The sequence below is a fragment of the Oncorhynchus clarkii genome, chromosome 14, assembly GCF_045791955.1.
Source record: "Oncorhynchus clarkii lewisi isolate Uvic-CL-2024 chromosome 14, UVic_Ocla_1.0, whole genome shotgun sequence".
Classification (NCBI taxonomy): domain Eukaryota; kingdom Metazoa; phylum Chordata; class Actinopteri; order Salmoniformes; family Salmonidae; genus Oncorhynchus; species Oncorhynchus clarkii.
Window position 1 is genome coordinate 9,667,240 of NC_092160.1, and position 25,419 is coordinate 9,692,658.

Consider the following 25,419-nt stretch of genomic DNA (forward strand, 5'->3'; position numbering starts at 1 on the left):
CAGTGTATATCTTTTTTTACATCACAGTTCAGTTCAAAATGTGTTGCATTTTAGACCGAAGTAGCTCAAAAGAAAAAGTTACATTTTGCCATATTAAGATGCAACGCATGGTAGTCAAACAGGACTCTCAGTGTATATAGACATCTTTTCACGGTGATGCATAGCTGCCTCACACAGCGACGGAACTTAAATAAACGTGCTGCTTTCCAAGCTAATTTCCACATCAAAACGCTGCACATCAAAGGCAGACCTCCTTGGTAAAAGTCCGCAATCAATATTTAATTAAGCGTTCGACACAGTGGGTATATTTCATGTTTGCTGTATGATCCTGTTTAATGGGAAACCTAAGACTAAGTGTGAGGCGATGGAGGAGGAGAGGAACTCTCTCAAAGAGGGCTGAGGGAGACCGAGAGCATGAAATCCTGGGGAGAATTACAGCAGTCTCTGTTTGCTGGATCCATGCTGGTAGCAGCTCCTCCCCATACCTCCAAAGAGACATCTGAAGACCTGATTAATACACTTATATCAATCACCGTGATCTCAACAGCTATCTCATCCCCACTGACAAACAATGATTTCAGGAAATAAAATGGGAAATGAATCATAGGTATGCAGCGTCCAGTTTTCTTTCAGCATGCATTTTCTTTTGTAGACCTTCCACCCCAATAAAGTGCCAGTTGTGTATAGGTCTGAGGTGAGGTAGAAGCAAGACTGTTTTTTTGTTATTGCTGAGCAAACATTTATTGAAGAGGAGACGGATTCCAAAATAGCAGGAATAAAAAGGCATTATGGCACGGGCACGTTTTGGCATTTCAACTCTTGGAGAGCGTAAGAGAAGGGTGCCTTAAGGAACAAGACAGCATGGTTTCCTAAACAACATGAGCATGTAGAATAAATGAACATGGAACCAAACAGGTCAACATTCAAGTATACACATCCAAAATGTAAAAATAAGTATATTTTAAAGAAATGTTTCAGGCGATACCTGGATTGTAATGATCCATAAAAACATTCACTCACACACACACACAAACAAACACCCACCAACTGCATCCCCACTGAATAGCAATAATGGTTAAGAATCCCTCAGTCGAGAGGTAGAGTCCATGGATGTATAACAGTCCCAATCCAGCTACAGCAACCCAACAGAAAAGGCCATTGGCTGGTTCGAAGAGAAAGTGAGGGAATTAACTTTAAGTGCCAAATCTTTTCACATGTCCCTTGTCCTTCCTTAAAACCTTGTGCATGTGTGCTGGTGGAGCCCTGTGCTGTCCAAAGTTAAGGTAACATTCATTAAGTTTGTCCACTGTCCATCACGGGTGGGCAAAAGCAGGTCTTCATGTTATTGGCCCAGAAAAATGTTAATCAATAATCCAAAATGTAAGCTCCTGTGTCCTTCTTCAATTGGATAGTTGTCTCTCATCATGGCCAATCAGAGCACTTTGAGAAAGCAGATTTTAAGATATTTCATCAGTCATGACCTCACAGTGTCTAATGTATAACAGTCTGTCTGGTCAATCTGTGCAAAGGTCCCACAAAAGCTGTTCTATTGCTGCCTTCAAATGCTCCTCTGTAGTGGGAAATACCCGACTGGGAAATTACCACTTGAATGACCCTCCCAAGTCGGAATTCCAAGTGGGAAAGTCAGAGATAGGGTTTGATACCAGAGTTGTGACTTTTCATCACTGACCTTTCACCTTTTCAACCAAAAGATGTTAAAGCGAATCCATTTTTGACATTGTCAAATGTATCAATGTGTATAATGTAGCTAGTTTTACAATATTGTCAACTTTAATCACGGTAGCTAACTGGATCATTAGATAGATCATCTAGCTTGCCATTGGTTGAAGAATTGTTCCAGAGTTACGACTTCATACTGTAAAGTTTCCCAGTTCCCACAAGCACTTGAAGGCAGCATTTGTCCTCTCAGGGGAGCTGAGCTTTCTGGCCTTCAGATTCCCTGGATCTGGATAAGAGAGGAGACAAATTATTCAAGCAAACCCATCAAATGAGCTACATGGCAGGGAGGAGGATCAAGAGTACAAATGGCTTTAGAAACCTCTTCCCCTGTACTGCAACCATACCTCCTCGTCTGCTGTGTCCCAGAACCACGTGCAGGTTGGGGAGTGGGATGAGGCTCTTCTGCCTGCGACTCAGGTTCTTCACCAGCCTGGAGATGGAGTGAGGGAGAGTATAAAAGAGGTTAAGGTGAAGGACGGGACACACTAATGAACGTTGGCCGTTCACGGCGGCTTTGTGCGGTAGATTACCTGCTGGGTGTTGATGAACATTGGCCATTTAACATGCAGAATTGTTAAGAAATTAAATGAAAATGACAGCCGATAGGATGACCACCTGCTCCTTTTAACCATTTGCCTGCGTGGTCAGTTATGTCCGTAAGTCTTTACACCGGCTATATTAGGTTCTCTAAGTTTACAAATCGGCACAGAGCCCATATAAAAGCCATGTCAAATAGGGTTCTGCCATTGGCAACCAACTTCACCACCAGGCATATGAGACGACACACTCACCAGTGGCCTTCGCTGTCCTCGTGCTGCAGCTGGATGACGTCACCGCTCTCGATGGCGAGGTCATCTGGGCCGTCTCGTGGACATTCAGCCGAGGCCTTATATCTGCCTGGAGCCTGGGAGGACAGAAACACGTCTGTTAGACTGGGCGAAGGATGTGTAGCGGTGTATCCTACTAGAGGACGCCTTTAAAACATTTAGGAGCCTCGAGAGGTTCCTTTCAATATTCTGATAAGCATATCTAAAAGGCTGTGGGTGAGGAATGAGGCCACACGGTGTGCAGTAAGTGAGAGTGGTTGTACTGGTGTCGTGGAAAACCCATCGCACCAGCTGAGCAGTGTCCTCCTCCTCGGTGTCTGACTGGTGAGAGGGGTCCTGACCTCCACCCCACTCCTCCAGACCCAGACAGATGTCCATTGTGTGAGGCGTGCCGGGCCCGCCTGGAGATGACAAAACACACATTTGTTTTGAGTCACATTTTTTGGCTTGTTCCTCTTATATGGTGCCAGAAATAACCAAGGTAAATACTTGGTAACTGTAGCGATAAATGGCCATTCAAATCCTGATGTGCGGCACTTACGGACTCATTAACAAGACGGTAGAGTCAAATGATAATATCAGTAGCTGTGCCTTTTCCCCCAGAGCTCCTCCATACACCCGGTGCTCTTTCATGTGAAACACCTGAGTCTTTAGGGAATAGGGATCGCAATATATGCCAAAATAAATCCAATATCAAGTCAAGGGAGTTTCATGTATCACCTCTCATGACCCAATCACCATTATTACAAGTAGTTACCAGGTATCTACATGATTATGTTATGGGTACATGTCTGAGGGAGTGGTGTACTCACTGTGTCGGTTGCGCTGGTGATTTGGGGAGAGGGACTGTGGGTCTGGACTGCTCCTCCCTGACTGTGTCCTCTGAGCTGAACGACGCCCTCTGCTGTTTGCTGTGGGGAGCGACACAATGAACGAACTAACTCTGTGCTCCCCAACCTCATCAGACATGCTCCAAGTAGAAGCTGCCCTTAGCCACAGATCAGCTTAACGTTCCCACATTCTAACCTTTAACCATTTAAAGGGGACCTGCAAAACTGACCGTAGATCTGTGGTTAAGGACAATTTCTACCTCAAACTCATCTCGCACCACAATGATGATCTTTCAGACGCCAGCCAAAAGGCCCCACGCCAAGCAACAATGTGACCAAGTGCAAACCAAGCTGACACAAAGACAGTGTGGGCTCTGGCCTGGTACACAGCAGACACATGCCGGCGCATGGAAAGGTATGGTCTCGATTTATCTAGTTCCTGGTTCATCAATGTATCAGTTTGTCTAGATTTTACAAGCCAAATAACTTAAGATCATTTGAATTTAATAATCTCTCAAAAAGCGAGCCCCATCTAAGAAGCAGTTGTCGTGCTGAAAGCATGAGGAAATCAAATGTAAGTTAAAAACATCCAAACCTTTGATTGTTTTTGGGGCATTCCATGCAAAATTGCAAATCCCATGAAAAGATGGGTGTAGTCATTTTGGGGAGCATGTCTGAGATGGAAGGTCTGCTGGGACATCAAAAGACATGAGGAAACGTGCGTCTGGTGAATGTATGAGCCGAATGGAGACGCCTAGTAAAGGAGAGGCAGATGACGGTCAGTATGCAAACACAGCAGCCTGGTGGGTGGTTTAGGTCAGCTGAGCCATGCCAAGCCGGGCCGGGGCATGCGGAGCTGGGCTGAGTTTACCACTGAGCGTCAGGACGGGTCAGTGGCGCTGGGGGCGGGGTCTGTTAGGGGGGCGTGGCCGGGGGCGTTGCCGGGGGCTTCGAGGGCGGGGATTCCGGGAACGCAGACACACAAAGACATCGGAGGACAGCGAGACAAAGTCCAGCCCCGAAAGACAGCCCGTATGAGCCCCTCCGGACGGCCGCACACCCCTGCAGGGGGGAGGGAGGGGAGGACAGCAACCAGACAGCTAAGGAGAAAGCGGGGCCTTCACACACACACACACACACCTCTTCTTTTCACACACACCTCCTTCTCCTCCTCATTTCCCAGCTTTATACCTGCTTGTTGATATGCTCCCGCAACACCATATATCATAACCATCTGAACAGCTCACTGAACTGCCTGCCACACTCACACCAAGTGGGGAGCTGCTGTGACAACTGAGGGGTGTCCTACAACACCCAACAAGACTGACCTCTCTGACATGGGCGGAGACCGTCGGATGTGGTCTGGCATCTGGATGTCGACACAACGCTCATCTGAGAAAAGAAGCGGAAGAGGAAGAGGCAAAAGGATTGTTAGAAACAAGAGAGGGAAAGGGAGATACCTAGTCAGTTGTCCAACTGAACGTACTCAACTGAAACGTGTCTCCCCGCATTTAAGAGGAAGTTCAAGTTAGGTAGGTGCATTAGGTAGGTGCAGGCTAGGACTATTGATCTGAGATGAGGTGAGTTAAACCAGCTCTTTGCGGAGTGCGCTTTGGAGAGCGATGTGAGTGACGTCCAAACCTTTGAGGAGTTTCTGCTGGTTGGTGAGGATCCTCCGCAGCTCCCCGAGCCAAGCTGTCTTAACCTCCACTGTGGGAGCCTGGGAGATGGAGAAGATCAGGACAGTTTAGAACGCAGTCAACGTATAGTAGGAAACACACTTTTCTTTGCATCTTACAGGCATGATTTCAAAATGGCCCTACAATAGCTTAACACATACTGTACCGTAGCAATACATTACATGAAGTTGTCACAACAAATAACAGAACAACACACAGACAATGAACAAGCCAGTGGGTGGTAGTTATTGTCTTTGTCCTTGTTCGGAGAACATAATGCTGCATGAATAGCATCAACAGTCACTTCACAGCAGGGGTGATCCTTACCTGAACGGCGTACACCTCCTCCCTGCCACTGTACCAGATCTCAAACTTCTTCACATCTCCCTTGACGTTCTCTGTAATCCCCACCGCACTCATCTGCCAGGACACACACGCACACACACACACAGTCTGCACCTGGGGCCTACAAGGACATGCCACGCGTCACGTCGGGCACACTTCAGCTACATGCTACATGGCCGGCCCGCCGACACACACTCCTCCGCCGTGTGAAGGTAAGAAGCTTTAGCGTACATCAAGAGGAGAGCAACGGGTGGTGATGCCATCCGTCACGCCCCGTAAACATACACACACCCTGACACACACACCCACTGACGCCTTGACACGCAAACCAAAACAAACATCCTTGCGACAGGGAGCATGTGTCAGAGTGTGCCGCCTACACACACACCTTCAGACAGTGCTTGAAGCTGTAGGAGGGGGTCTTGTCTGCTCCCTCTCCATGCTCCTCCCTGCACTTGCAGAAAAGCAGGGCTTTCTCATACAGGAACAGGTGTCTCTGTGTGGGCTTGAAGCGGGCCAGCTCCTTCATACGGGTGGGGCCTTTCTTATGGCTGATCCACACACTGAAGGAGCCCTGCATCAGCACCCGGCCCAGGTCACACAACTCTCCCTGGGGGGGGGGGGGGGGGGGGGGCACGGGACAAAACACAGGGTCAGAGATACAGGACAGCACACTGTGTCACACAGACACACACAGACACAAAGGACAAGTTACCTGGTAGCCTGTGATGGCTATCTGATGCATGGAGTCATTGACTGACTTGAGGAGGTGGAGCATGGCAGCTAGCGCCGCCTGTAGTTCAGAGGTCCCCTCACAGCCTCCTGCACTGTACTTCAGTAGCTCCTACAGCACACACACACATTAATGTCTGGTAGAGATCAATGTCTGGTAACAAAGAAATCCTGAAATTCTCCAGCTGTACTATAAAATAATAGTCCTTGTGCTGCATGTAAGATGTTCCTTATTTTGTCAGATAACAACAGAGAATAACGGGACAGAAAATGGGGAGCAATCCCCATTAACCAGACAGGATCTCTCTCTAGTTTAATCTGTAATCCTTCACGTCCTGCATTCAACTCATTGAAATAAATGTCCCTGGGTAAGGCCAGGTTATGTCACAGTGATGTTAGCACCGACAGGATTTCGGGGACGCTGAATTATGATAAAGTTTCAGCTAATATAAATGCCGCAATATTGGCACGGTGTGCTGCGTAGAAGCGTGTATGTCGGCCGGTTTCACGAAGGTCTGACCTTCAGTAGTAGCTGGTACTTGGTGAGGCGTTGTACTGGTTTCAGCAGGTACGAGTCCAGACCCAGTTTGTGCTCCAGCTTCTTCTGACACTCCTGTAGAATATGGCAGGGAGATATTGGGAATCATGTGTCACGGTTATTAACAGTGAACCTAATATAAATAATCGATCATTTTGTGCTATTAAAATAATGAATATGTCTGGTATTGTGGTGTAGTAGTATCGCTGAGTACAAACATTGGGCACGAATAGAAAAAATAAGCATGACCTGGAAAAAGTCACAGTCCGAGTACTGCCTCCATAGTGACTCTGAGCGAGGCTTATTCTGACAGTAGCACTCGTACACCTTGAAATTCTCCTTCTGGAAATACACACATACATTTCCAATGACACACCGTCCATGCCAGACTGTGAAACGCATGTGCTATGCCGATTACGTCGACTCGGTGTCAGAGCGATTTCCACGTGGAGGGCGACAACACCACACAATGAATTAACTCTGGACTCCCTAACCTCATCAGACATGTTCCAGGTAGAAGTTCCCCTTAGTCACAGATCTAGGATCAGCTTCACTTTCCCCAAATCCTTTAAAGCGTACCTTGTACCTATGTTTGTCCTGTGTCTTCCTTGGGTGCTACAATTCATAGTTTTTTTTAAATAAAACATAACATTTTACGCAACCTCTGCCAAGGTAAGCGGTGTTTGTTAACGGAGAAGGAGCAGCCCTGTCATATAGCACGGCAGAGCTTTTTGTTTTGGCAGGTGATGCATAGAATGCAATTTTCTATAAAAAAAACAACAATTGATTCCAACTCCCCCTAGCAACTCTCTAACAATCAGGACAGGTAAAGTCAAACAACTGATCATTATAAAAGTATAGCGTGGTAGTGCATGTTGGAAGTCGTTAACTTTATGCTCCTTTGGAAAATAGTGTATTGCTCGGAATAATTACATAGGATCGGATTAAATAGGAGAACGTTTTCATCAGAAACTACGGATTGCAGCACACAAAGATAATAATGCCTTTACACAGGACAAATATAGGTAAAAATTACATCTTAAATGGACATTTTTGCTGAAGTATCACCTGACACCGACTCGGAGGTACACGCCGCCAAAACTTTGTTGAGAGTTGAGAATTCTCAGCTGATACAGGTAAAGACATTCTTCACAAACAACCACAGACAAACTACCAGGGGTATTTAACTCATACCCTACTTGGTCCGGATCCTGCTGGTTCTGTTCTACCTGATAATTAATTGCACCCACCTGGTTTCCCAGGTCTAAAATCAGTACCTGATTAGAGGGGAACAATTAAAAAATGCAGTGGAACTGGCTTCGCGGTCCAGAGATGAGTTTGAGGGCATATAGACGTTCCTCACCCGCTCCAGAAAACAGGCCCCTACTCCCTCTGGGGTCTCTAGGCAGCCCTCCAGGTCATGGAGGAACACCCTGTAGAACCCAAGAGGTCATGAGTCAGAGGTCAAAGACAGATAAGGTCAGTAGGTCGCACCCTAACCACACAGAGCAGCAAACACCACCACACAGGCCCCTATCCAGCACTCCTCCATAGATAATGACTAGCCACCCACACATCCATGCCACTGAGCCCCCAGTGTTTGCCAGTTTCCTCTCTCGTTGGCATAATCAAACGCTTGTTAGAGCAACTGGCATTTAACACTAGTTAGAGAGGCTCTAATTGGCTTAGGGCCTCATGCAGTCATCCAGTTTAGCCTTTCAGCCCAGCAGGGGAGCACTCCCAGCAGGCAGGATATATAGGAGGCAGACAGAGCCCCTCAAACAGTTGTACATAAACTAACTCACACAGCTGGCTAGAGGAAACTGGCTAGTAGCTACTGTACTGGAGAGATGGTTGTTTTTAAGATAGAGCAGTTGTTCAAAAGAGGTTATGATGATGCAATTACTGCTTTAATCTTACAGTTCTTTGAGACTCCAAATGCCTATAGAAAACATGACCAACTTCTCACAAGTCAATGACAGTGCTGATCTTTCCTCTTAACTACAGGATATATATATATATATATAGAAACACACAATGCCTGCGGAAAGGATTCAGACCCCTTGACTTTTTCCACATTTTGTTACGTTACAGGTCTATTCTAAAAAAATATATGATTTTTTAATCCTCAATCTACATACAACACGCCATAATGACAAAGTGAAAACAGGTTTTTAGGAATGTCAGCTAATGTATTAAAAATAAAAAACAGAATTACCTTATTTACATAAGTATTCACACCCTTTACTCTGAGACTTGGAATTGAGTTGAAATTGAGCTCAGGTGCATCCTGTTTCCATTCTTGATGTTTCTACAATTTGATTGGAGTCCACCTGCATAATTGAAGGTCCCCAAGAACACAGTGGCCTCCATAACTCTTAAATGGAAGAAGTGTGAAACCACCAAGACTCTTCCTAGAGCTGGCCCCCCGGGCAAACTGAGCAATCGGGGGGGGGTTGCCTTGGTCAGGGAGGTGACCAAAAACCCAATAGTCATTCTGACAGAGCTCCAGTGTTCCTCTGTGGAGATGGGAGAACCTTCTAGAAGGACAATCAGGCCTTTATGGTAGAGTGGCCATACGAAAGCCACTCCTCAGTAAAAGGCACATGACAGCCCACTTGGAGTTTGCCAAAAGGCACCTAAAAGACTCTCAGACCATGAGAAACAAGATTGTCTGGTCTGAAGAAACCAAGATTGAACTCTTTGGACTGAATGCCAAGCATCATGTCTGGAGGAAATCTGTCATCATCCCAACGGTGAAGTATGGTATTTTACCCCTATTTCGTCCCAATTTTGTGATATCCAATTGGTAGTTACAGTCTTGTCCCATTGCTGCAACTCACGTGCAGACTCGGGAGAGGCGAAGGTCGAGAGCCACGCGTCCTACGAAACAGCACCGCTTTTTGACACACTGCTCGCTTAACACCGAAGCCAGCCTCACCAATGTGTCGGAGGAAACACCATACAGCTGACGACCAAAGTCAGCGTGCAGGCACCCGGCCCGCCACAAGGAGTCACTAGAGCGCAATGTGACAAGGACATCCCGGCTGGCCAAACCCTCCTCTAACCCGGATGACATTGGGCCAACTGTATGTCGCCTCATGGGTCTCCCGGTCTCGGCCAGCTGCGACACAGCCTGGGATCAAACCTGGGTCTGTAGTGATGTGTCTAGTTTTGTGATGCAGTGCCTTAGACCGCTGCACCACTCGGGAGGCCCAGTTTTTTTATATATATATATAAATTAGAAGAAAACAAATCTAAAAACCTGTTTTTGCATTGTCACTATGGAGTATTTTGTAACTTTATGAGGAAGAAAAACAATTGAATCAATTTTAGAATACGGCCGTAACGTAAACAAAATGTTAAGTCAAGGGGTCTGAATACTTTCCAAATGCACTGTGTGTGTATGTATGTATGTATGTATGTATATGCGTGTGTGAGCATGCATGTTTGCCCTTGCCAACTGATGTTTCCTTGCCTGCTGTGGAAGTTGTAGATCTCAGGCATATTGCCAAACAGGACGTTCCTCTTACTGCGCAGGATGGGGGGCAAGAGCCCCGCGAGGGCCGGGTTCTCCATCTCTCCCCTGTAACCCTACACAATACGCACATAATCAGAATACAAAACTCACTGTAGTAATCCAGTAATAGCTGGGGAAAACGCTGCTGGGCTCTCACCAGCAGCACTGACAGCAGCTCCTCCACATAGACCCTCTCTGTCGCAATCAGCTCCCTCATCACGTGACTGTGGAGACACAGGGCCAGAGGGCCTCGTTAGTATTCTGTCTGAACATAAGGAATCAGGAAGACCACAGCAGGAATATGTAGAGGATGAGAAGACGGACCGTTTGAGAAGGTCTGGGCTGTCCTCTCCCTCCAGGCTGGAGAGCAGGGAGCTCCTATTCTCCTGGTAGTCATGCATCACCTCGATCTGAGACGGCCAGGACATACAGACAACCATTTTAATGAACCTTTATTTAACTAGGCAAGTCAGTTAGGAACGGTGGGTTAACTGCCTTGTTCAGGGGCAGAATGACAGATTTTTACCTTGCCAGCTCGGGGATTCGATCTAGCAACGTTTCTGTTAGTGGCCCAACGCTCTAACCACTAGGCTACCTGCCGCCCCTACATGGAGGGAATCCACCTAATGCATTTTCTGTTGCCATAACATTCCCATCATACATGTCATCATCACAGCCGCAGTGACGTGTGTGAACTGTTCTATACTAGACTTTCATCTTTCACGTCCTTCTTCGACCATCTCACCTTTCTGGAGGCGGGGCTTTTCCGTGACATCCTCTTCCCAGGGAGTGACAGATCGAAGGAGAACTTCAAACCGTCGACACCTGCAACACACGACCTCTCAGCTGAACTCGATAACACTGTAGGTTTCTATGCTTTTGATGAAACACCAGACCTGTCTGGACAACATGCTAACAATGCTAAGTACAGCATATGTCTCCACGTATGCTTTGATGAAGCCATGACGTGGTGTACGGCACAGTAGTTAACACTAACATCACCCGATAGAGCCATCATTACAATGAGTAGATGCTTGCGGCGATTTGACGATGATACTAGGTTTGAAAGGTCCTGCGGGACCAGGTTGTCCGGTCTTTGACCCCGGGGATGACTGTTGGTCCAGGGTTTACACTTGATACTTCTCTTCTGATGGACGGCTAGTTAATCATTGGTAATAAGCAGCTTGCAGTGGAACTCCAATACTACTATATCCTCTAAGAACACATCACCCAAAGTACTGTCTGGTGTAAATGGCTGACTGACTGTATCCGTTTGATCACGTGCTCCTCACATACCCTAAGACCAGCATGTGTGTGCGCATGCACATTATCACACTAAATCAGAGCCAACACATGTATCTTCATCTCCCCTCTTATAAAGGGGTTTCCTTCTGTGTGTGAGAAACACACCCACACGTCGCACCTCATTATTCATTGGGTGCGGTATGGCTAGCTTTGTTCAGCCCTGCCTGGAGGCGAGTGGGAGATGAAAGGGTCTTTGCCGTACGTGGTTCATATACATTATTACCATAGCTGTGTACTACAGCTAGCATCACGGCTAACCGGGTATCCCCCAAGGACTGATTATAGTGCTGGGCTCTAACAGCTAGCTCATTGGTAAAGGTGGACCGCTAACTGAGGTCGAGCACAAAGACCCTGGGCTTCCTCATTACTGGAGCCTGTGGTTTGCTGTTTTGATTACTGCTTTGTGGCCTGGAGGATGGATGGTGTGTGAAGCCCTAGGCTGAGGACACGGACGACACCCAGTACCCAGGGGAGAGGGACGGCTGTCAGGCCAGAGGCCAGGGGAGGGCTGCATACACAGGGCCTGGGAAACAGCAGAGCCCTGGGTGGAGGCCTAGCGGAGCTGGATAATTAAAGTGTGCTGTAAGCCTCTATAACCCCAAACAGTCAACTGTAGTCTGATGTTCTTTAATCTACTGTGACAAATGCTAATGTACTGTATCAAGTGTGATTGAATGTGTGTGATTGAGAGTGTGTGTGTGTATATTCCACTGCCTCCTCTTACCATGTTTGGGGGAAAAGAGTGGGGACTTGGAGCGGGGCGGGCTCTCCGCCCTGGGGGCCACTAGTTGGATGGGACGGACGTGTTTCTCAGCCAGCTTCCTCAGACAGACCTGCCTGTTGTGGATCATCTCCTGCACCACCGTGTGCTTCTCAAATGTTTCCCCTATCTGGACCTGGGGAGGATGGAAGAGGAGCTTAGGACATTCATATCGACCCAAAACCTGTATTGAGTGTTAGTTAAACAGCCGTTCATAGCCTTTATGCAGTCTTGAAGGTTGCCTGAAGGTACCATGACCAGAAATTAATGCTTGTATAAGTCCTGTAATATTAGATATATTATGGCGTGATAGAAAACATTGAGAATGGATTATACACAAATGTGTCAGGAGAAACATTACAGGGGGGGTTACTCTTTAAACCATAAGGCTGTTTGTCAATGAGAGACACTGGCTTGGTGTTGGACCTGTATCTCTGGGGTGAGGACAGACTCAAACTCCACGGCCAGGAGGTCAGGTCCTGAGCTGAGGAGAGACGGAGCCCCCTCCAGGAATCTATCCATGTCCTTCAAAGCAGCCTGGGCCCCCTCCTTAGACTGGAACTTATCCACCAGCTGCTGGGCCAACAGGTAGGCCCCATCGTCACACCAACTCTGGGCCTATGGAGGCGATAAGACAACGATTTCGCACCGACCAGTCATATTCGGATATACGGTAGCACTTGACAGAGTATCAGCGTGGTTGTTTGTGTATGATGTTAGATTTGTACTCATCTGTGTGCAATAGTGTAAACAGTGTGTGTGTGTGTGTGTCCTCTACCTGGCCGAGGCGTAGCAGCAGCCGGTGGGCCCGGGAGAGGTGTGCGCGTTTCACCCTCAGAGCATTACTGAGCGTGTCACAGCGGTGACGTAGCTCGTTGCCGCGCTGCAAGATCAGGGCCATGGCATAGTGGTGACTGGCTGCCAGCTGGTGCCCATGGAGGATGATGATCTGGGCACTGACCATCTCCTCCTAGCAACACAACCAGGACACCACAGTCAGTTACATACAACAAGACATGACATACAGGAGGCCTACATACACACAGCATCACAACGGCAAATACACTTCAATCCGAGCTACACAACCAATTGTCACGGCCCCTCCTCTGCAGTGCAGGGGCGGTTCCTCCTGCAGGCAGAGGGTCGTTAGTGATTGGAGTCACCTGGGCTCAAAGTATCCTCCTCCTCCTCCGTTTTGCATAGTTTTCACTCAGTCATTCACACACACGGATTCATGCATCCCTGCCCTTTACATACACCTTACATTATGATACTTTCACACCTCATTCCTTTTTTCATTGTTTAAAGTTAATCGTTTTGGTTTACAATAAAGAACCTTTTTGATTGGCCTATACCTGTTGTTCGCGTCCCCTCATTTTTGCCACAGGCTATGAGCCGGCCTGTGACACAATGCTATTACCAAAAGCACGAGTCCCTGAGAAGACAATCTCTGCCAACCACAGTATACAGTATGTGTAACCCTGGTCCATTGATCTGATCAGGGAAGTGTCCCCTAGTAAACACTGACCTGTGCGTGAGCCTCCAGGATGTCCAGGTCTCTGAGTGTCTGCTCTGTCTGAGTCAGCTTCTCCCCTGACAACGACATCTCTCTCTCCTGGGACGCCAGATGCTCCAGAGACAACTCCATCTGACAACGAGAGAGAGAAAGACATTAGTTAGAGACGTATATCCCTCCCAACTTCAAAACGTCCCATCCGATCTCAAATTGAACTGTACACCACGTGTCCTCCCTGTTCTAAGAGTTGCCTCTCGACAATGAATCAACCATCATCAATTATGCAATTGATCAGTCTCACCTCCTGGAAGCGATGTTCGTATCTGAGCAGCTGTAAGTACTGTTGCAGTTTTAGATGATGCTTCTCAAAGAAGCCGTCAAAGGCTGACTCCATGCCCCTCAGCTGAGCTAGTAGCCTGAAGACCAGAGACAGAGGTTATAATCAAAAAATGACCTTTATTTAACTAGGCAAGCCTCCCCTATCCTGGACGATGCTGTGCCAATTGTGCGCCGCCCTATGGGACTCCCAATCATAGCCAGTTGTGATACAGCCCGCGTTTGAACCAGGGTCTGTAGTGACATCTCTAGCACTGAGATGCAGTGCCTCAGACCGCTCCGCCACTCAGGAGCCCCATGGCCACTCTTTAGGCAGACCGTAGCATGATTATCTCTGAGGTTATATAAACACACACCTCTGCACAGTCTCCCAGTCCAGCCTGACATCCCAAAGTGAATCCTCCTCTCTCCCCGAGGCCTCCAGGCTAGCCAGCAGGTGACGACCCTCCTTTGATACTGACCGTATCGCTTCCTGTAGAAGACAGACAATGATCAAGACAGACAAAATGGTTATAAAATATCAAGGTGAACATGTAGACTGGCTGTCAGTTAGTCTGCCACTGATATAGAATTGTAACATGTTATGATAGAGTCTAGTGTAAAACATAGTGATAGAGGACTCATCATAGATATAACCCATTTTAGCATGGACATTGCCATTGAGGGCTTCCTCCATTTTAAGGTAGTCAACTGGGTGGGGATTTCTATGAGTTAGGAGCAAATCAGCCAATGAAGAAAGGGAAAATCTATTACTTCAAATTCCACTGCCCACAGGCGGTATAACGGCACAGATACAACGATGAGTCCTCTACCTCTATGGTGTAAAAAGGGTTGCAGTATACCTTGAGTTTCCTGTACTTGTCAGTGTGGGTTGAGAGGAGGCGCATGATGGCGGTGCCCTCAGCTGGCAGTTTGGTCTCAGCCAGCTCTGTACCAAATGCCTGCAGCATCTGAGCTATGTCCTTAACTGTCACCGCAAAGCTCTCTATGGCCTGGAGGGGAGCCAGAGAGCACACACACACACAACACAGGAAAGTCATCACAGTGTTTCTAAATGTATACTCTGATGTCATCACTCAGAACTGTGTAAACATACAGGCCAAGTTTGAATGTGTTTCTCTGCATCAGATATGTTGTAACAGAAGTGTTGGGGGTTCTGAGTGGCTGCATGGCGGATGCTATGTAAGTGTAAAGTATGTACTGTTCTTAGAACGATCCAGTCACTGTGGCAGTAGTCCAGGGTTCCACCAAACTCAGAGGTCAGTTGGTTCTCATCAACGTATCTCAGTAGGTCTGTCACAGAGCTCAGCATCACCACCTAATAAAGGAGAGCTACAATAAGCTGCACATAATCGACTGTGTGTAGTACTACGCACGCTTCTTCAAACATGAGATGCCGATGCCGTGTGGTGAAGTGTTGGATTTGGCCTCTGATCTGCCTTACTGGCATCTTGAGCATGAAGTCCTCCTGGCTGAAACGGAAGCCCAGGTCTGTGACGGTGCGCTGGAAGAAGCTGGTGGGTCTCAGCACCAGCACCAGGTGGAGGTTCCCAGGGAAGGAGGCCTGGAGACGGAGAGGGACACAATCACACCCCCGGGGTTGGACAGTGAGCTCTGACCTTTGACAATTCCTGGATCATGTCTTTACCCAACACTACGCCAGAGTCTGTTCACACTTCTGGATGCATAGAGGGATAGGCATTTGCCAGCATCTGTCACTGACAGGACATATTGACTGCACTAACAAGCAATCATCTGCAGTCAGACAAAGCAGGCTCACCCACTGTCAATCAGATAAGGAAAGCCAGACATATCCTGCTAGCTAGTGCCTATCACAGGTGTATTAAAGTTGCAGTCAATATCAAATGGATTCACTAAACAAGAGCAGATAGTAGGTAGTCTGTATTTTTTAGGGATGAGGTGATTTTCAGAGTGATTTCCAGCGTCAGATCACAAGTAAAGCAGTAGGCTAAGGATGACAATCTGATGAGCTAAATTTGAAAAATAATGCTCACAACCATTTTTCTCACACGACTGCGGTGGTGAAGGTCTGCTAACTAACAAATGGGTTTGGTTCAATTGAAGTTGCCAGCTGTTAAAGCGTGAACATGTGCAGCACAGAACATCGACATAAAACAGTGGGAAATTGATTATTCCCAAAAAGACCGATGCATTCGGTTATAGAGCTCTTTGACATTCATTTGTCCTATCTAAATCTAGCTTCAGGCTACCGCAAACATAAACTCTGCCCTTCAAGCTCAGCATTCTAAAAAAAATATCATTGCTCGGTTTGCATTCATAGTTATCTTTCTCGGTCTCACTGCATCAAACGTATGACTAAACTCAAATCAGGCTCTGCACCGCAGTGCTACGCCGAGCAAGCTGATGTCAGTGACCGATGCCGCATTCACTCTGCCCACCCAAACTCAAGCACAACTATTTTAGCACGTAATCAAACTATGTAATAAGCGCGTTACCGGGCTCTTCCGTGTCCTGTGCAATCCTCGGCGCTGGTAACTCTCAGCCATCGTGTTAACAGCCATTTATGGGATAACGCTAAAACCTCGCCCGTTCCGTCGCTAACAAATTGGTGCCAAGTTACTTGGCCCCTCTACTCCGCTGCATCAACGTTGCTGCCACGAGGAGGGTGGCAGCGCTGTCTGCAAGCTCTCCCTTCCTCTAACCTTCTCGACTTCCCGCTCTCCCTCATTTTCCGCCGAAATATAGCGTCATCGGGTAAATATCCAAGTAGCGGAGTGCTGGCTCTGCATTTTGATTCCCTCACGACGGTACTTTATTTTCATACAGTGAATACAGAACAATTTATTAAGAAAATGATGTATGCGCAATAATAAACGGTGACAAAACTGCAGTATTTTAATGAAAACCGCACAAGAGACCATCCCGAAACAGCAGGAATTGAGTGGGGATAATTCAGCACCATGGACAACTCCCCAATCTGACGTCGTCTGATAGTATTGATATTCTGAAGGTCTTTTTTCCACAGCAGCAAATCATCCGTTCTTTAGTGGGATAGGGCCAGGCCTAAACCAGTATCGTTACCATACTTCCACATTAGATTTGATTTGGTTTCCGACCTTTCTTGATTTCTTTAAAAATTATTATTATTTAGTGTACTTGTTTGACGTGTTACTGCATTATTAAGAGCTAGTAACATAGGAATTTCGCAGCCCCCTACAATAAGATCTGATAAACTGTGTATGCGACCAATAACGTTTGATTTCATTTCCACATGCACGAGAGTGCATGTATGCACGCGAGAAAAATGCCATGACTTTAACTTGCTCACCGCAATTCGGGCAAGTGCTGTTTTGATAGAGGTCCATGTATCCAGTCTTCTGTCTAAAATTATGATGAATTTTACACCTGGCTGTCTTGCTCTGCAAACACAAGAACCAAAAGTATTTGAACACATGTACCTTTCACTGAACAAATGTATACTTTTACTGATAATATGTACATGTATAGTACCTAAAAACTCTGATAATATGCTAAATTCATTTGACAACAAATTATATTTTTTGGTACAGAAATAAGGACTGCAGAGTGAATACATTAGATATGTTTACAGGGACATTCATCGACTCTTGTGACTCTGCACTCATCCAATGATATGATCCCTCCTCCCTAGGGTATACCTGCTCTGAGCTGGCACAGAGGACATCACTAGGGCATCGAAATAGATGATAGGATAGGGAGCATCTAGTGCCACCTGTGCAAAGAATTCTAACTCTGGACTAAAGCAGGCACACACTGCACTGCAGAGAAAGAGAGAGTTGTGAGAAGAGAGAGGGAGGGCTACAGAGATGAATATTAGGAGGGAGTGTAATATGGTGGTTCACCCACCGAGGTATGAGGGTGAGGTATGTTAAGACTTTGGCTAAAGATTCCTCCGGAATGTCGCTGAAAGCCGAGTATTCTGGAAGGGTCACGATCACGCTAGAGTCCTCACCACGCCCCCCTGCGAAGAAAAATGATTTTCATAGGAACAATCACACTCAACAATGTGTTAAACAATGGTATTACGTTCTTTGCGGACGCCTCATTCAAATAGTCAACACATGTTGGATTAACTGAGCACAGCGGTGTCAGTTTCAACATGTCACTACTACTTTTACAGCTCGTAGACACCACCTGAATCTATACAACAAATGTAAACACAGGTCAGAGGTTATGAACCCTCAGTAGTGGGACAAGACTAAGTAAAGAGCCCCCACCTGACAAGTAGGCCACCTGCTTCTCAATGTAGCCGTCCACCTCCTTCATACTCATAGAGACTGACACTTCTGTAGGAAGGGGGGTGGGGGGGAGAGAGAGAGATTATAATAACAGGTCCCAATGAGGCCTCTTTCAACCTGTCACACAGTGGTTATCATTCATAACTTGTCCCATAAGAATGATGAAATAGCAGAGAGAAATACTGCCCCCCAGTGGTTATATGTAAAACAACATTACAGTAGTAAGAAAGGTAACAGACTCTCAGCTGTTTGGTTCAAGTCAGTCAATCGTTCTGAGGTGGGTCTGGACCCCTTCTATCCACTGTGTCAACCAGGCTAGAACAGCAGGAGGAAGTCACTATACCTCTCCATGCCCTTCTCCCGTCACCAGGCGAGGCAGCAGGAGGTCATATACTGTTTACACTACAGGAGGCTGGTGGCACCTAAATTGGGGAGGACGGGCTCTTGGTAATGGCTGGTGTGGAATGGCATCGAATACGTCAAACACATGGTATGAGCTGTCCTCCCCTCACCAGCCTCCTGTGGTGTACACCAAGCTGTGGTGGCAGGCAGCACTGACTCACTCCTCATTCCACAATGTTGAAAGGACTCTACACTGCATGTAACATAAATATACAATGATATAGTGGGATGATTGAAGCCACACTGAAGACTGAGTTTAAACTCCACTATCAGGCATTATATAACTCTAAAGTAAAAGTTGTGTATATAGTCATATATAATGCTCTGTGGTCGACTAGTTTATGCAACCGATCACTTGATTCACATACACTCAGTCTCCTTGTGAATAATACACAGTATTAGTAAATATGAATAGGATTTCATACACACAGAGAGATGCAGCATAAGGAGAGAGAGAGAGGGGTTGTGTAGGGAGAGTGAGAAAGAGAGATATGCAGGGTAGAGAGAGAGAGAAAGAGGGGGGAGACTGTGTCGAGAGAGGGAGAGTGTGTCCTTTTCCACATCGATGTCGTCGGGGGTAACAGTGTCTGGCGGGGAGTGAGTGGAGTGGAGGGGTAATGAGCTCTGCAGATCTCTGGCTCGAGTGTATCAGAGAGCTTGGAAAGGCCACATGTAGTACTCATAGGCAGTTTCTAAATAGTTCATGGGGGGTAGATAGTGGATGTACTCCTGGACACACTGCATCTCTTGTACAGCTGACGTCAACAATGTCTACTATGCAGCTTCACAACCAATGATTTTGTCATCCCTTAATGCGGCACAGCATATGACAGAAGACGCCATTTGTGACTGTAATTTAGAGGCAATCTAATGAGAAAAGGTGAAATATCCTTGTCAGGCTACCCATCCATATCGCTTCGGCAAAATGCCACGCCCACTCTTCTCCACGATGGGTCTGGATTATCCCCCCTCCCCAACGTCTTTCGGAACGCAAACACATTCTGAACGTTTTGATTGGTCCCTGAAAACGATGGGTTGGGCCAGAGCCAGCCTACATGATGACGTTATCCACTTTGATTGGTTAGATTTGTTAGAGACGATCCAATCGCTGATGAATTAGTTTTGTACAACGCCCCACATTTTGACGTCACACAAATGAGTTCCAGGATGGCAGATTTAGACAATGTATGTCGCAATCGATAGAGCAGCGGAATTCAATTCAGGATGAGTCGTCAAGCAAGTAATATCCGGCAACCAGATACAGTGAATTCGGAAAGTATTCAGACCCCATGACTTTTTCTACATTTTGTTACGTTACAGTCTTATTCTAAAAATGATTAAAAAATAAGAATAATAATCCTCACACTACACCCCATAATGACAAAGAGAAAACAGGTTTTAGAAATGTTGAAAATGTATTAAATACATGAAAATGTATTAAATATAAAAAACTGAAACATCTTATTTAGAGACCCTTTGATATGAGACTCATAATTACTGTCAGGTGCATCCTGTTTCCATGATCATCCTTGAGATGTTTCTACAACTTGATTGGACATGATTTGGAAAGACCTGTCTAGACCTGTCTATATAGGCTACTACAGTTGACAGTGCATGTCAGAGCAAAAATCAAGGCATGAGGTATAAGGAATTGTCCGTAGAGCTCTGAGACAGGATTGTGTCGAGGCACAGATCTGGGGAAGGGTAACAAAACATTTCTACAACATTGATGATCCCCAAGAACACAGTGACCTCCATCATTCTTAAATGGAACAAGTTTGGAACCACCAAGACTCGTTCTAGAGCTGGCCGCCTGGCCAAACTGAGTAATCAGGGGAGAAGGGTCTTGGTCAGGGAGGTTATCAAGAACCCAATGGTCACTCTGACAGAGTTCTAGAGTTCCTCTGTGGAGATGGGAGAACCTTCCAGAAGGACAACCATCTCTGCAGCACTCCACCAATCAGGCCTTTATGGTAGAGTGGCCAGAAGAAAGCCACATGACAGCCCACTTGGAGTTTGCCAAAAGCCACCTAAAGACCCTCAGACAATGAGAAACAAGATTCTCTGGTCTGATGAAACCAAGATTGAAATCTATGGCCTGAATGCTAAGTGTCACATCTGGAGGAAACCTGGTACCATCCCTATGGGGAAGCGTGGTGGTGGCAGCATCATGCTGTGGGGAAGTTTTTCAGTGGCAGGGACTAGGAGACTAGGCAGGATTGGGGGAAAGATAAATGGAGCAAAGTACAGAGAGGTCCTTGATGAAAACCTGCTCCAGAGCACTCAGGATCTCAGACTGGGGTGAAGCTTTACCTTCCAACAGGACAACGACCCTAAGCACACAGCCAACAACACAGGAGTGGCTTCAGGACAAGGCTCTGAATGTCCTGGAGTGGCCCAGCCCGAGCCCGGACTTTAACCCAATCGAACATCTCTGGAGAGACCTGAAAATAGCTGTGCAGCGACACTCCCCATCCAACCTGACAGAGCTTGAGAGGATCTTGTAGCTTGTAGCATCATACCCAAGAAGAATTGAGGTTGAAATCGCTGCCAACAAGGTTCTGAGTAAAGGGTCTGAATACTTATGAAAATGTGATATTTCAGTTGTTGTTTTTTTAAACTGGTTTTGCTTTGTCATTATGGGGTATTGTTTGTAGATTGATGAGGGAAAAAAACAATTCAATCAATTTTAGAATAAGGCTGTAACGTAACAAAATGTGGAAAATGTCTTGGGGTTGGAATACTTTCTGAATGCACTGTATGATAATAGGCAACCAAAACAATACTGAGAGACTTAACAGCACACACACTGCAGCCGCCTTGCCTGCTCCTTACTGTAGGGATTATACAACACAGAAGAGCCGCGGGAGAAAGCTTGTGCTGCAGGCAGGCTGGCTGCAGTGTTTTTAATATGCGTGCTAGTCTGTGATCCCAGGATGAGACTCCGCCACGGCCCCTCTCCAATCAGCACTCTGCACCACTCATCACATGGTGTAAACCACTCGGTCTCTGCCTGGCATGCTAAACAAGATGTCTGCATAACACACCCAGCCTCCAAATCACGCCTTCTATTTTGCAGCCACACAGCTAGTAAATAAATATTCCCGCTGACTTGATTCATCAAAGCACCAAAGCCTAGTCAGGTGACTTCACTGAGTAGTGTTTTCTGCTTCAAAACACAAATAACCTGTGTTTGTTCTGCTCTGGCCCAGAAAATGATATTCCCCATTAAGCATAAGTGGGTCCTGAGACAGACTCCCAGACAGCTGGACAGATTAAAGGCTCAGGGTAAAGCAGGGCTGGCCAGGCTTTGGCCAGGCATCCTGTCCCTCCTGATGACATACTGTAGTGGTTGATCTGTGATAGTCCTGTGTCATTTGCTGATAATTAGCCAACCTGCAGTAGCTGGCACAACTTTCTTGTAGTATTCCAACAAGATTCTGGTTCTTTTCATCCCTCTATTCCCATGCTCATTTACTCAAGAACCCCCACCCCCCCCCCCACCCCCCACCCCCCCCAAATAGATGATCATCAACAGAATTTAAATAGTTTTTCTCTGCAAAGAGATTGAGTCATTTAGACGTGAATGGGACACATTTTGCCTAGGTAAGACCCTGACAAGAAGGGTGCCACACAGCCACTCAATTTCAGTGCCATCACACATGACTGGCACTGCCCGTGCCATGAGGCCAGTATGTGGGCACACTGGGCGGGCTGATGAGGGCAGAGACTTCTTCCTTCAGCCAACAGTCACTGATGTCTCAGAGGCTACATTGTGTGGAGAGAGAGAAAAATATACTGCATACGCTGTCCACAGCCCTTGAGACATAGGGAGACAGGCACACACATGCAGTCCCTCAGGTTTACACACGCCGCACACACACACACAAACACATTTTTTACAAGGGCCATGACTGTTTTGAAGTCAGCAGATATTTTTTTAACCATCCAGGGCTTTCAGCGTTAAGGGGATTATAGTGGTGGGCTATTGAGGGAAAGTGTTGGAAATGACTCACACGACCATCTGGGCTCATGTGAACGTGATGTGTCCGATTTATCATCTAGGTTTCAAGCTGCTCTTTTTTTGCCCTAGCATCAATATGTAGCAAAGCTAATCTGGGTGGAAATGAAATTTAATTTGCAATTTTCTGTTGTGAACTTGGACAGATATATTTTTATAGCTCAACATCTGCACAGACATTGCTTACATTTTATATGAAACATACCTCTTACCAATTGGAGTCTGTTTATCATGTGCCGACAGGTATCATTGAAGAGGTGTGTTATGGCGTCGCTATGGACCGCAGTCTCTCAGCCTAGAGATCATATTACTTACTGTGAAGGTTCAGGATTAACTGCAGGAAGCATTCTGGGGCTTTAAAATGACAACAACAAAAAAATCACACAACCCATAGGAAACCCTGTATGCCTCGTTTCTTCACACACGCACACAGAGAAGTAAATGATAGACAGGTTAAAATACAACCAGGTGGAGGGAAGTGAAGATTTAAACTTACACACAACTGATCAGTTACCTGTGTGTGTCTGTGTGTGAGAGTGAGACTGTCTGCCTGCAGGTTTTTCCTTCGTCAGATATAAACGTACTGCAGTGCCTCCAGCAAACTCCACCTGGTTAAAATAGAACCTCCGGAGGATGACCTTTTCCCCCCAATGTCCCCATTACCTTCAAACACAGCCAACACTCCCACGAGGGACAACACCTTCACACAGGGACAGGGACAACACCACCACTACACAGGGACACCGCCACCACTACACAGGGAAAGTACAGGGATAGGGACAACCCCGCTTCCCAGGGGAAGTACGTGGACAAGGACAACCCCCCTTCCCAGGGGATGTACAGGGAAACCGGTCAGTAAAAAAGCTAGCAGGGCTCCACAACAAAGCAGTGCCAAAGAGGGTTAACCAACTAATCCTACTAGTCCTCTACAGAGTAGAGAATCAGGTTTACTACAGCTACAAATCACCACCATCCAGGAGCATCATGTACTTGATTCCAATAGAAAGTAAAGGATAGAGGAGAATGGTGTAAAAGGCATGGGCACTGTTTATCACCTTGTCTGTCTCCTGTAGTGTCTGGGCCATGACAGGGATGCAGTGCCACTCGTTTTCATTATTTCATTGTCCAATCTGTCCATCTGGCTGCCCTTACAGGATTCATCCCCCAATAGAGGAATGTATTGTTTATGACTAGACTTCAAAAAGCTGCGAGCAACCATACAGAACTCTACCTTGATAGTTTCCCTAATCAACTCAGTCACACAATACATCTATTTTGTATTACATTTCACTGACAGAACGGTTTGTTTGGCATTTCTCCAAACACACCAAGATGTGGAGTGTACTTAAAAATATCTCCTCTGTGTATGATCGCTATGGACGAAAACTATCCCCCCAGGGTTTAAAAATAGCACATGAATCCCTGCATGGCTACATAGGGACCCACTGCTGGATGCAGCAGAAACCATCCAATCAATAACACACAATATAGACCTTAAACTGCCACTATGCTTTAAATAGTTTCTATCATGACACCGTTATGTTTCCATACACCACACTTATCATTGCGTTATATGTCTCCATATACCACGATATGTATGCCAGTGAGAGGGGGGGGGGGGGGGGTGTAAGAGGCAGTACAGGAGAGGTACTCACGCTGCAGTGTGTTCTCCAGCTGAGAGCCAGCCTGCAGAAGGCTATGGTAGCAATCCATTTCTCTCTTTGGCTTCTGCTCCTGTTCAGTCTCCACCTGCAGTGAAACTGGGCCCATTCCCTTGCCCCCGGGCCCCACGGGGCTGGACTGGCCTAGTAGGCCTGGTGGTGGATAACGGCTGCTGTCAAGGCCTCACATCCTCCCGACTATCCTACGGTCCTCTCCGCAGTCCAACTCCACTTCCAGGTGGAGGTAGAGAGGAAGCTTCAGCCCACTTGTCCCTGGAGGTCTAGGGATCCAGTTCGGATGCTCCCTGGGGCTGGCTCGGGAATCCTGAGTCACCTTGAGCCGCATCGAGCGCATCCACAGAACCACACAGAGGAAGAAGTGGGGAAGTCCACACAGAAAAATATATGGTAGATTTTCTGGCTACTGTGTACAAGGCAGAGTCCTGCTGCAATGAAGCACTTCTCCCTCATATATATATATATATATATATACACATACAGAGAGAGAGAGAGAGAGAGAGAGAGAGAGAGAGAGAGAGAGACAGAGAGAGAGGGAGAGAGGGAGGGAGAGGGAGAGAGGGAGAGAGAATACACACTCACATGCAGAGTCCAGAGGGGGAGTGCCTTGTTCTAAACTGCAGCCGCTAACCCATAGTGAAATCCGGTTTCCGTATGGCCACTGGGGTTTCTCCCCGCTCTCTCTCTCTCTCTCTGTGTGCCCTCCCCTTATCCCTCTCCGTCTGGGTTTTAGTGCGTCAGCTCTGCCGCTGCTGAGGCACAGTGGCTCCAGTCCTGACACACTGCCAACTCCCTCCCAACTCTCTCGCTCGCTTAAGACTCCTCCTTTCTGTTTTCTTCATCTTAGTGGCCATTAGATTCCTGTAGCAGATTGTGGGCTGATGCCGCACAGCACTGAATAGCTGACCTAATGCATACAGTATCATGCTG

The 25,419-nt window shown here is 46.7% G+C and overlaps 1 protein-coding gene across 1 annotated transcript; it reads right to left on the reverse strand.

Annotated features, from left to right (window-relative positions):
- Window positions 1-195: 195 nt before the first annotated feature.
- On the reverse strand, window positions 196-24,888 carry LOC139366233 (proto-oncogene DBL-like). Its single transcript, XM_071103486.1, is given in 31 exon segments — window positions 196-1,966; window positions 2,085-2,170; window positions 2,532-2,644; window positions 2,856-2,968; window positions 3,380-3,441; window positions 3,443-3,478; window positions 4,726-4,789; window positions 5,039-5,117; window positions 5,404-5,496; window positions 5,810-6,031; window positions 6,137-6,265; window positions 6,674-6,766; window positions 6,941-7,033; window positions 8,055-8,124; window positions 10,170-10,285; window positions 10,369-10,435; window positions 10,536-10,621; window positions 10,957-11,036; window positions 12,241-12,412; window positions 12,703-12,894; window positions 13,055-13,246; window positions 13,805-13,924; window positions 14,094-14,208; window positions 14,485-14,600; window positions 14,971-15,120; window positions 15,330-15,446; window positions 15,573-15,692; window positions 17,439-17,529; window positions 17,996-18,110; window positions 18,367-18,435; window positions 24,466-24,888. Coding segments are annotated over 31 exon segments (3,381 nt in total). The 5' UTR covers window positions 24,581-24,888; the 3' UTR covers window positions 196-1,871.
- Between the last annotated feature and the right edge of the window lie 531 nt (window positions 24,889-25,419).